The sequence below is a fragment of the Salvia splendens genome, chromosome 14 (assembly GCF_004379255.2).
Source record: "Salvia splendens isolate huo1 chromosome 14, SspV2, whole genome shotgun sequence".
Taxonomy (NCBI): domain Eukaryota; kingdom Viridiplantae; phylum Streptophyta; class Magnoliopsida; order Lamiales; family Lamiaceae; genus Salvia; species Salvia splendens.
This window is the reverse complement of record NC_056045.1, coordinates 125,198-137,979: the sequence shown is the minus strand read 5'-3', so window position 1 is coordinate 137,979 and position 12,782 is coordinate 125,198. Positions and strand designations below refer to the sequence as shown.

The following is a 12,782-nucleotide window of genomic DNA, read 5'->3' as shown; positions in this document are numbered from 1 at the left end:
TAAGTATTGAACATTTTTATGTTTTAAATAAAGTTATTTTAGTGATGGAGTAGGGACAAAGCGTATAAAATTTGTAGTATTAAATGTACCTAAATAAATGAATGAATTGGGCAACAAGAAATGTGGAAGTTGCAATTTCGGGAAACATAAAATAATTCGTCCTTAATTTCACCAAACTTTTGAAGGACAAAAAGAAATACCACTATTCACACCACCACTGAATATGGAGTAGTACGCAATTATTTATCCTTTCATGATTTAATTTTGATGACACCATTTTATGGATGAATGCGTAAAAATGAGGGTAGATTTATTAGTAAATTGGATTTGAGTGTATTTATGTAGGAGAGCGTGAGATGAGGAAACAAACAAAAAATGGTGAAGTGCCAGCGCATAAACAGAATACTCCCTCTCCACTATAAAGAAACCAACTCCCGACACCATCGCTGCTCCGCCCCTTCTCACTTCCTGCTCTCTCTCTCGATGGATGTCCGCCGGAGGCCTCCCCGGCCTTCCCAGCCACAATCCGATCTCCACCAAACCTCATCCCCTAAAGCCTCCGATGCTCTGCCATTACCGCTCTACCTCACTAACGGCATTTTCTTCACGCTTTTCTTCTCCGTCGCCTACTTCCTTCTCCACCGCTGGCGCGATAAGATCCGCAATTCCACGCCGCTCCACGTACTGTCGCTCTCCGAGCTCTTCGGACTTGTCTGCCTAATCGCCTCATTTATCTACCTTCTAGGGTTTTTCGGGATCGATTTCGTGCAGTCCTTCATCTCCAAACCGGAGACCGACGAGGACCACCAGAGGTTTATCCTCCACGAAGATCGGAAGATCCACTGCGGATTGCTTCCCCAGGACGATGAGGAAATCGTTGAACGCGTCGTGTCCGGGGAAATCCCCTCCTATTCGCTGGAATCGAAGCTAGGGGACTGCCTTAGGGCAGCGAAGATACGGCGGGAAGCAGTGCAGAGGCTGGCGGGGAGAGGTGTGGAAGGCCTGCCTTTGGAGGGGTTTGATTACGACTCGATTTTGGGGCAATGCTGCGAGATGCCGGTGGGGTATGTGCAGCTTCCCGTGGGGATTGCGGGGCCGCTGCTGCTCAATAGATGTGACTACTCGGTGCCTATGGCCACCACCGAAGGCTGCCTCGTTGCCAGCACCAACAGGGGTTGCAAGGCAATCTATGCCTCCGGAGGTGCAACCTGCGTCCTGCTGCGAGACGCCATGACAAGAGCTCCGGTTGTCAGGTTTTCTTCCGCCAAGAGGGCCACTGACCTCAAGTTCTTCCTCGAAGACCCTCTCAATTTTGATACGCTGTCGGTCGTTTTCAATAAGTAAGTTTTTGTCTGCATGCTGTTTGAGTTACTGTTGGAATTGCAGTCTTGTATCATCTCTTCTCTTGTGTGTTTTCTTTATTAATTGGTTGAAATTGACTCAAGTATGGAGCTATGGTCCTTTTGGCAATTCTGATGTGATTGGTGTTTGATTTTGCATCTTCTGAAAATTAGATTTTTCAATGTCAATTTAAGAGGTGAGTGGATTGATGAGGATAGGGAATTTTCAGAAATAGACAGATTTTTAGTTTTGAGGGTTGCTGCTCCAGTTTTGGCTTGTTCCTTTTCAGGGGATAATTAGTCTCCATGATTACTTTCTTGATATTTTGAGTTTTAAAGTTCAAATTTCAGGTTTTTTTAGGAGTTTAAATATCTCATGTGTTTGGGTGTTTGAGGGTGCATCTTCTAGAATTAGGGATTGCGAATTTTGATGTCAACTGGGAAGTTGGTTTAACTTTAAGGATGAGAATTGGGAATTTTCAGATAACAGACTAATTTAACTTTTACCTTTACTACATGGGTGGATTAGCCTTCAAGATAAATTTTATTGGTATTTACAGTTTTAAAGATCTAGATTTTGAGGCTCTTGTAAGTAAAAGGAATCATCTTTATAATACATATTATTTTTTGTTGCGCAGGTCGAGTAGATTTGCTAGACTCCAAAGTATTCAATGTGCAATTGCTGGGAAGAATCTATACATAAGATTCAGTTGCAGCACGGGCGATGCCATGGGAATGAACATGGTTTCGAAAGGTGTTCAAAATGTTTTGGACTTCCTTCAGAATGATTTCCCAGATATGGATGTCATTGGTATTTCTGGTAAGTGCTATGATACTCAATTAGTTTCACTTTTCTTCTGATTTTGCTGCAAGGTTTTAACAATGATTATGGAATCTTCCAATTATTACGTGCTTCCTTGTTTTGACTGCCATGAGCTCTCACACGCATCCAGTGAGGACTAGCTTTTTTTTTCATTGTTCATCTATAGCTGCCTTATTGTATCGTATTTCAGTCTGTGCTTGTGAATTTGATTGTGTTGGCTTTATATTTTTTTTGGGGACCATATTTTTCATTGGAAGTATACCAGAGTATAATTTGTCTTGCTTGGTGCAGGAAATTATTGTTCTGACAAAAAACCATCTGCGGTGAATTGGATTGAAGGGCGTGGAAAATCAGTTGTATGTGAGGCTGTGATCACCGGTGATGTGGTGTCAAAGGTACTGAAAACAACTGTACCCTCCATCGTGGAGCTTAACATGCTCAAGAACCTTACTGGCTCTGCTATTGCTGGCGCTCTTGGTGGCTTCAATGCACATGCTGCGAACATCGTCTCTGCAATATTTATAGCCACTGGGCAGGATCCGGCTCAAAACATTGAAAGTTCCCACTGCATTACTATGATGGAGGCTATTAATGATGGCAGGGATCTTCATATTTCAGTGACAATGCCATCGATTGAGGTATATACAAGATCTTATTCTTATAGTATTGTATACTACTCCTACTAGTACTACATATATCATAGGTTGAGGGTTAAAACGTGCCTTTGTTACTGTATCTTAGGTGGGAACTGTCGGGGGAGGAACTCAACTTGCATCACAATCTGCTTGCCTAAACCTCCTTGGTGTAAAGGGCGCAAACAAAGAGTCTCCTGGATCCAATGCTCGGCTCCTGGCCACCATTGTCGCTGGTGCTGTCTTGGCAGGAGAGCTCTCACTAATGTCTGCAATTTCAGCTGGTCAGCTCGTTAAGAGCCACATGAAATACAATCGATCAAGCAGGGACATCACGAAGATTGGCTCCTGAAAGTGGCTGGTGTCAACAAAGTGGAAATGCAGGCCAGAGGGGTGGACGAAAGGTTACAGTCATGATGGGCCAGGAGAGGCTGGAACTCACGTGCGTGCAACTTTAAGGAATGGGACTCGACTTGCCAGCTCTTGCCGGGCAAGTCTTGTGAATGATCTGGAGTTCTCCTCCAAGTGTTTGTATTGCTCTTATTTTCTTTTCTCCTCATTCCCGCCCCCGTATTCATGTTTTTTCTTAGTGAATCGAAGTTTCGCTGTTGGCTATAATGGAGGCCGGTTTGCCTCACCAAGATCGGTTTATATGTTTGTAATGCAATTTTCTTGTTTTGCTTTGCTGCTGTGATTTCTAGTTTTACAGGTTAAGATCTCTCTCTCTCTCTCTCTCTCTCTCTCTCTCTTATCGTGATCATTGAATGTGGACAAATGAAGTTTGAAGAATGTCTGTAGATTGTAGCTATGTTGTGGCTCATTGGACTACTGATTCAGTGGTAGGGTCGAATTGTGAAAAAAAAATCTAATCTTTTGAAATGTATCGAGTATAGAATAGTATTTGATTTCAGATCATAGTTTAGGATGAAATAATCGAGGAATGAAAGCAATGCTCCTTAGTTTGGTGAAGAATGTAAACCTATGTAGTGCTCCAACTTAAATGGAGTATATTTGAAGTTTGATTATATAAAAAAGAAAAGGAGTGTAGAATTTTCAGAACTCCAACTTGAATAAGAATTGTTTGGCTTAAAACCTTTAATTTGATTATCAGTACTACTGTCGTATATATCGACAACTTTACTATGTCAGTAATAATTTTAAATAATAATTTACATTTTACATCTAAAATTTGTCGTTAGGTATAATTCAAATTAAATTTTGGGATCCGGGATTGATTACATATATAGAAGTTAGAGCAGAGCAAAGGCCTGCTGATTAGGTTGGTAGCTATGTGTTAAATTATGGAGTAATTAATTAAAGGGGCTGATAATGTACTCCATTAATTAACTCTAAAAGGTGCTTAATTAGGAACATTAAATGTGACGCTGGCATAATACGAATTAACAATAGGATTAAGAAATCAAATCGTGATTAAAATCGACAGAAATGTTATCATGACACCGAATCTTAATGATATTTTTAGCTTATGCCAGATGGGTTGGCATAATTCAGGACCACTGACCACATAGACATAGACATAGACATAGACATAGACATAGACACAGACAGTGTGTAATCAAAAGATTTTACGGATGTTTATGCTCGGCAGAGTCTCTTGTTCGATAACTATCCTTTTTCTGATTTATGGACCATCGATTTTTGGTTTAATGAATCTTGACCGGTTACTTAGGGACAAAAAGGTGATTCGCTCACCCCAGGCGCCCCATAACCCGGCCCGACATCGCTATGGAGGGGTTCAAACACGGTACCTCAGCGGCCCATTAGGTGGAAGGAACTTACACTGGTAACCAGCACACAAGGAGCCACCACAGTGGTGAAACTCCCACACTGCGGCTGCCAGCATTCGATCCTGTCTGCTTAGGGACAATCTTGACCGGTTACTTGTTTGCACATTATGATACTATCTATATTCCTTTATACTATTGTATACTTTGTGGAGTATTTCTTCTCTTTTAAGTATTAGCTAAAAATTACACAATTTTTAGATGTTTTTATTTATCATTCGGTTGGTACATAGTATAAGGACAATATCTTTATATAACTAAGTTGGGTTGGGTTGGGTGGTGGGACTTGAAATTCTTAATTATGGATTTTAAATATTTACTAGAGTGATGCCATTTCATTTTGTCTCAAGTTTCAAGATTGTCACACACGTGAAATTTTCAGGCCCGCGGTCCACCAACATCATGTTGTTGTGCTGTCTATGAATTTCGTGTGAATTGTTTGTGGACCATTTTATTAAATATAATGTGGTGGTTGCACATTGATTCTATCGAACTTGGTCTTGAGCCATAGAAATCAAGGTTGTACCACATTTGGAATTTTCACCATCTTTATAGGGTTGTGCGTTGTGATATTTGTTAGAGTTTGTATACTAGAAATCACCTTTCGAGTGATTGAATACTATAAAACTCTATATTTTATTTTTAAATGGATGCAGCAGATTATTTTTGTCATAATGTTATTATATTTTACATTTAATTGATGTTTATTGCATGTTTAAATGTATAAGTAACGTAACAAAGTCTAAGTCTTTGTTTTAGTAGACCAGTTGTGGGCGTCGTCCACTTTAATGTAACACGGTCAGTTCTGAACAAAGAAAAAAGAATTTCACAACCTAGATAGGCCTAGACTACCTATCGTGAAAGGTTGCAATGTCAGTCAGCATATTTCTAAGTCTTACTGAAATAAGATGACATTGGTGTGGTATAGCACTTAATTGGATCTAACAGTAAGACAAGTCTTTATGCTATCTACTGAAAGAAGAGGTCTTGATAATTAATTTCTTAATCAATGTACGTTAGCATTGAGCATACAGTATTAATTATGCACTACTTTGACTTACCAAAAGGTGCAGGTTTTTCGCAACCCAAGAATCCTGGTATATTGGGTAGTGGTGATTGATATCTAGCGGTGTTAGGATTGCTATTATATTGAATCGTGCGCGAGGTGAGTCTCGTTTGATAACGTCCACAAGAGGATCTCGAAACAAGGTTTTATTATTCGGAACCTAGCTAGTTGGAGTTTGATTACTCTATGAATAATAAATAAGCGTTTCTTGCTAAGTCCACTCTTGGAGTTAATAATATGTTAATTAATTAAGTTCATAGCAGGCATTAATTAATTAATGGACGTTTCTATCTTAAGCACGATAAATGAACGACAAACAAATGGAAACCCGGAATACTTGTAATTTCGGATTTGAATGAGCAGTGCAATATTACTTCTGTAGTGACTGCTTGTAATATTTAATATAAGCTTATATTAAATTGTGGGTTCAATTTAATTAGTAAAAAGCTAATTGGGGGAGGTCATATCCAAATTCTTCCATAGATCCCTGACTGGGCCCAATATGTGACTTAATATAAATAGGAGAATAAATGAGACATAAAATACACTTAATATTTTCTCTAAATTTTCATCCCCCTCCATCTCCTTGCACAAGAGGGACAATTTTTCAACTCCCTCCGTGAGCAGTTTTCGTCTTCTTTATTTAAGTCCTAGTATTCTGGTGAGATCAGCTCACACTGATATCAGCGTACAGTCTGGGAACCAGTCAGAAGATCCGTGGTTTAGTTGTCATGACCTTCACGTGGAGAATGCGCTAGCCAACTTCGATTCTTTGGAGAATTAACGAGGAAAATTGGCTAACTCCGTAGTAAGCATGTTTTCGGGTTTCAATTACGCTATAGCATGATTTAATTGAAGCTATGAGAATGATACATATGATAATTACGCGAATAGATTTTGTCTAAATAATCTGTTAAATAGATCAAAATTTTATGTGATCAATTTAATGCATTCTTTAGTTGCCAGCCCCTTCAATTGGTATCAAAGCCAGTCTTTGGCTCTGATTATTTGGATTTAAATTTCATGTATGCATGTGTTATTTGATTGCGAAGCAATTTCTTGGTGTTTTTGTTTATTTTATATACATGTTGAACTCAAGAACTATCAAATCAAAGAACTTGAATTTTTGGATCGTACGAGACATGTGATCCGTCGGCGCTTGCGCCGAGACGGATCGCACCACACACGATTGAGAGAAGGGCATCGAATTGAGTGGGAGTCGAGGAATTCACGATCACGGGGTGATGAGCAGACGAGCGTGGGCTCATGGGGGCCGCCGACCGAGACCGTGAACCCTAGGCGGTTCTCTCCCGGAAACCTAAATGGGTGGCGGCTGGCGCGGCGTGGTGGTTCGTCCGAGAACCGCCGAGACACCTCAAGCCACCAGGCCGGAACCCTAGGCGGAGGATACCCCGACGTTGACCTAGCGACGGCGAGGACGGCTGCGCGCAGGCGTGGCTGCTATGCCAGAGCAGTGGGAGCGACGGTCCCGTAGAAGCTAAGGCGGCGGCGGCTCAAGTCCCTGGTCGAAAGCGCCGTGCCATGCGTGCGGTGCTGGGCTGATCGGTGGGAGCGGAGGGCGGCTGGATCGATGGACGGGACTCCTCGCCGGCGGGCCGAGAGCAGCGTCGCGTGTTGCGTGAGCTGCTGGCGCCGCTTACCGCAACGTCATGGGCGTCGGTTTTCCGACGAAGAACTAGTTGGATTTTTCGTCGTTCGTCGTTCGTGCAACCCTCGTGCGATGAGATATCGATGACGAATTATTTTAATGATTATTTAATTCCTTAATTAAAAGATATCATTAAAGTATTATTATTTATTGGAAATAAAATATTTTGGGAAGATTTCCCTAGAATTTAAGAATATTTAAATTATTGACTACATCTATGGAAATAAATAATATTATTTTTGTTGCTAGATGATATGGACAAGAATAATTTTATAGTTTCATAATTATTATATATCTACAATCCTAATAAGGATAGATATGCATGAATACATTAAATAATACAATTTCTATTCCTAATCTTGAACATGGAAGTAATTTGAATTTAATTTTTCATGTCTAATTAAGATTTAAATAATTCGTTTATTTTAGAAATATCTTATAGTAGACATGAATAAGAATTAAATTTTAGAATAATTAATTTCATAAAGTAAGATACTAAAAGATAATAAAAGATTTAATTATCCAGTCAATTAAATGCCAACAGAATTTAATTAAGCCTTTTTCTGCCTTAAGGCTAAGGATAATTAAAGAAAAACCATAACCAAAATATCTAAGCTATAATTACGAACTTAATGTTTGTATATGGTCTCCATCGATTGGTCTGCAATTTGTGAAGCTAATTTCTAATATTATCGCCACCCATTATGTGGGGACAATAATCCTAAGAAATAGTAAGTTCATGAGGGCGGACTTCTCAAATATAAATAGTATGAACTAGAATGTGGTTTCTAATATTATCGCCACCCATTATGTGGGGACAATAATCCTAAGAAACTACGAGATTCAGGAGTTCACACAAAATTTATGAGATAATTTGATTTTATTAGCAGCACATGAACATTGCTATGGGAGTGTGTTGTAGAAATGAGATTCTGTAATGCTAAATCTGGTGGTCTTGCTTAGACAACATTTGGCGGCCATGCCATTATGTGGTCTCTGGACTATTCGTCGGTGTTGTGACCAGTAAAATGCTAAATTTTTAATGCGTATTGACCTCTTATGGAGGGTACAAAATTTTAATTTTACAGTTGTAAGATTTTGAAAAGTTTTATGGTTAATCTACTCAAATTTCTTACATAAGTTTATGACAAATAGTAAATCTTCTATTTTGCAGTGCAAACTAAATCGTCAAAATGTCATTCAATCCTCTTTCTGCAATTCTTAAATAAAACAAACTCGATGGCCAAAATTACATAGAATGGAAACAAAATTTGGACATTCTCACAGCTGAAGAGTACAAGTTTGTGCTCACTACTCCACAGCCTCCAGTGTCGGCGGCGAATACCGCGGCAGGAGTTAGAGATGCGCATAGACAGTGGCATAAGGCGAATGAGATGGCTAAGTGCTATATGTTGGCTTCTATGTCTTCGGTGCTCAAGCATCAGCATTTTTCCATGGCGACTGCCGTCAAGATTATGCAAAATCTCACAAATCTTTTTGGTACTCAGAATCGAGCGGCTAAGTCTCAAGCCTTTCGGAGTATCATGACGAAGACAATGAAGGAAGGCACGTCTATGCGGGACCATGTCCTCGAGATGATGAGCCACCTCAACCAAATTGAGGTTTTGGGATGGACGATCGATCCCGAGTCCCAAGTGACTATTATCCTTCAGAGTCTTCCCCATAGCTTCCAGCAGTTCAAGCTCAACTTCGAGATGAACAAAAGGAATTACACCTTTGCAGAATTGTTGACTGAACTTCAGTCAGCGGAGGACCTTATGGTTCAAGCTAATGTAGTTATGCTGCGTTTGGCGCCTCATTCCTCTGGCTCTAAGCCTGGCGTAGGAAAGAAGAAGGCACCGAACCCTGTTGCGGCTAAGAATGCTAAGGGAAAGAAGAAGAAGAAGAAGAAGAAGAAGAAGAAGAAGAAGAAGAAGGCTAACAAGAAGCATTCGAGGATGTGTTTCAAGTGTAGAGAGAAGGGGCATTGAAAGCCAGACTGTCCTAAAAAGGGCAAGGCTGCAGGTATGCACCAAGCTCTAGTTGTCGAGTCATGTTTGACTTCGACATCTACTCATACTTGGGTTATTGACACTGGAGCTACTGATCATATTTGTTTTGTTCCTGACTTAATACAGGTGACAAGATTTTCATTTGTTATTGACTTATTTTTCAAAAAGTGAATATTTTGAACAAAATTCGTATATTGGACATATGTTTAGGACCAAAATTGACCTTTACTATACCACTCCCTCCGTCCCATAGTAGATGTCACACTTGGGAGATGACACGAGATTTTAGAAGATGTTATTTTGTGTGTTAAGTGGTGAGAGAAAATATAATTTTATAATTGATGTGAGAATTAACTTTTTCCATAAGAAGAAATGTGACATCTTTTGTGGGACAAACTAAAACGGAAAGTGTGACATCTACTATGAGACGGAAGGAGTATATCCTATAATTCACTCCATTGGGCCCAAATATATTTCACTCCCACAATTCATTTTTGTTATGGGCTGCAGGAGAGGAGATAAACTGTGAATTTGATAAGGTTCGTTTCATGCATTGGTTTTGGGTGATATTACATGCTTTTTGAGGGAGATAATGCGCAAATTTGAGCTTAAGTGTGCAGATATTTGCTGGGTCAAGTAGATGCTGCAAATTGACCGAGCAGATGCAAAAATGAGCAGAAAGGAGTAAAAAGTGTCAAAAATCCGCTAGGTCAAGGAGAATTATCAGGAGAGCAAGTGCGTGAAAAATCTGCCGGACCCAGGAACGCACACAAATTACCCGGGGCAGGGAAAATGGAGCAGAAGAAGCGAAGAAATGAGCAGATTTAAAAGTTTCTATTTTAAGGGTACAAACGTCAAATCATGAAGAGCATACCCTAGGGATTCGAGCTTGAAGCCTCCCTATATAAAGGGATCAACATGAATGAAGAAATGGAGCGCTTAACGCTATGGTAGTTTAGGTAGGAAGCTCTCGAGCACTTAACGCTACCATTCTCGTAGTTTAGGTAGAAAACTCTCATAGGTGCTTAACGTCACTGCTCTCTTAGCTTAGTTTAGATAGTTCACTGCTTTCTTAGCTTAGTTCAATGGTTTCGACGGTGGAATTGACGCCTCCGGCGTTGGATCATCGCCTTCTTTACCGCTTTTGAGACGATGTAGTTAGATCTTGAGTTTCATCGGAGGAATTGACGACTCCGCCTTTGGATCTCGACTTATTTCCAGTTCTATGAAGCTTTGGTGTTTATTTTTTATTTTTAAAAAGGCCCAACTTAAATTCCAATTGAAGACCAATCAAAATGTAACTATCTAAATTCTAAAACACATCCTAAGTTCTGTCAAATTAAAATAGAATAAAATAAAATGAAACACGCCCATAAGAACAAAACTGGCGTTGTACAAATACATAGTCGCTTATTTGTACACACGTAAAGAATTACTACTATTTTTCTAAAACCAAATTATATTTACTACTCCATGTTGAATTTGGTAGGAGTAACAAATGTCCATATTGACTTATGGTGGGCCCTTGAGTTGATAGAAGTTGATGTTTTCCTAAATGGGTATGGATGAATGTGAATATCCATCATTCAAAATGGGAAAATGAATTTTGGGATTATGGATTATCGAAAAATCTTTGTATTTGCCCCAATTAGAGGCATTATTTGGGATTACATAACAGTGAACATCCATGCATGCGACATTGCGAAGTACACATGCATAGCCGTGCACGTGAGAGGGTGATGGTGTGCATGTAGCGTAGGATAAGGAATAAGCTGATGAAGGATCAATAAGGAGCACATGTTCATCCGAGCTGGCTTGCTGAAGTGGCAAGAAAGGCGTAGGATACGTGGGGAGCTGAGTATGGGTATCCACGGTGGTGATAGCCCAGCAATAGCCCAGCCGCAAACTCCTTCTGCCACATCATCAATATTAAAAATCCTCCTGCCACATCAGAAACAGTCCAGCCATAGCCTAGCCATATCATAAATAGCCCAGCCACATCAATAGCCACATCACTAATAACACAATATACGGAATTTAATTTACGAGACATATACGGGAAACATTAATAATACTATTTTAATTTTTAAAAAAGTACAATAAATTAAAAAAGTACAATAAATTTAAAAAGGTACTAAAATTTTAAAAAAGTACATTAACAATAAAAATTACATTAAAAAAAGTACATTACTTAAAAAAAATCACTCGGTGGCTCCCTCGATTCCGTCGTCGCCGTCGCCGTCGCCACCGTCACCGCCGTCTCCGTCGCCACCGCCTCTGCCGCCTCCGTCGCCACTGTCACCGCCGCCTCCGCTGCCACCGCCGCTGCCGCCTCCACGCAGATCGTCATTCATGCTCTCGAGCAATGTGAAGAGAAATCTCTTCTCCTGGGGGTCCGTCGCCGCTCGCCATTCGGCTAACGTCTTCACCATCATCTGGCGCGTTTGTTGACGCGCGAAGTACTTGAGATCCTCTGTAGACTGGCGGTCAAAGGGGGATGCCGACTGGACCTCCTGGGAACCCCCGGCGACCCCCCTCGCCGCCCGTTGCGCCCGCTTTTGCCCAACGGGGCGAGGTCGGCGGCCGAACGAACGAGGGTTGGGGAGCACCTGGTCCGTCTCGGGGAGGTCGTGGGAACCACTGCTGCTGCCGCTGAAATCCCCGGTATAGTTCAATCGTTGCCGTTTCGGCCAGCCAGCATCGACACCTTCTCGGAATTTCTCAGAGTCGTTCAGCACAAGATAGCAGTTCCAGTAGGTGAAGTCCTTATACAACCCGGGCTGGGGGAAGGCTTTCTCCGCTATCCTCCTGCAGTCGTCCTCCGTTTGGCCACTACTCTGCATGCGGAGGGCGTTGGCGTACAAACCCGAAAATCGGGAGACGGCAGCCCTGATTCGGTTCCACGCCTTCCGGCAATCCTCCCCGTTGTGTGGCCTCCCCTCCGGGCAAAATCGCTGGTAGGCTGCTGCTACCTTGCCCCACATGTTGACGATCCTCTGGTTATTAGAAACAAGAGGATCATCGCAAACACTCACCCACGCCCTTGACAGGGCAACGTTCTCCTCGTCCGTCCACCTTCTCCGTGCCGTGGGGTCATCCCCACCCGACTGCGACGACTCCCCGACCTTCTTTCCCTTGCCCTTCTTCTTTGGGGCGCCACTACCCTGCACTGCTCCCCCCGTTTGAACGAGAGTTTCCGGAACTCCGAGACTATCAAACCCCAAATCCGCCAACGAAAATTCATCAAAACCGCTCGGCGTGAACTGCGCATCCGTTGGGGTCGATGTGTGCGACGAAGCAGTGCTGAAATCAAAACTGGGGCGATAGATGTTCCCCCGCGTCACCTGCGTCGCCGGTACTCCCCCCGGCGTCCCCTGCGTCGTAGGTACTCCCCCCGGCATCCCCTGCGTCGCCGAACCTCCCGGGGCATCATCT

General features: G+C 41.7%; 1 protein-coding gene across 1 annotated transcript; it reads left to right on the top strand.

Moving 5' to 3' along the window:
- Positions 1-353: 353 nt before the first annotated feature.
- On the top strand, positions 354-3,509 carry LOC121765864 (3-hydroxy-3-methylglutaryl coenzyme A reductase 1-like). The gene is made up of 4 exons (XM_042162138.1): positions 354-1,340; positions 1,979-2,160; positions 2,455-2,801; positions 2,905-3,509. The coding sequence occupies exons 1-4, from the start codon at positions 376-378 to the stop codon at positions 3,145-3,147; spliced, it is 1,737 nt and encodes a 578-aa protein (XP_042018072.1). The 5' UTR covers positions 354-375; the 3' UTR covers positions 3,148-3,509.
- Positions 3,510-12,782: the final 9,273 nt, after the last annotated feature.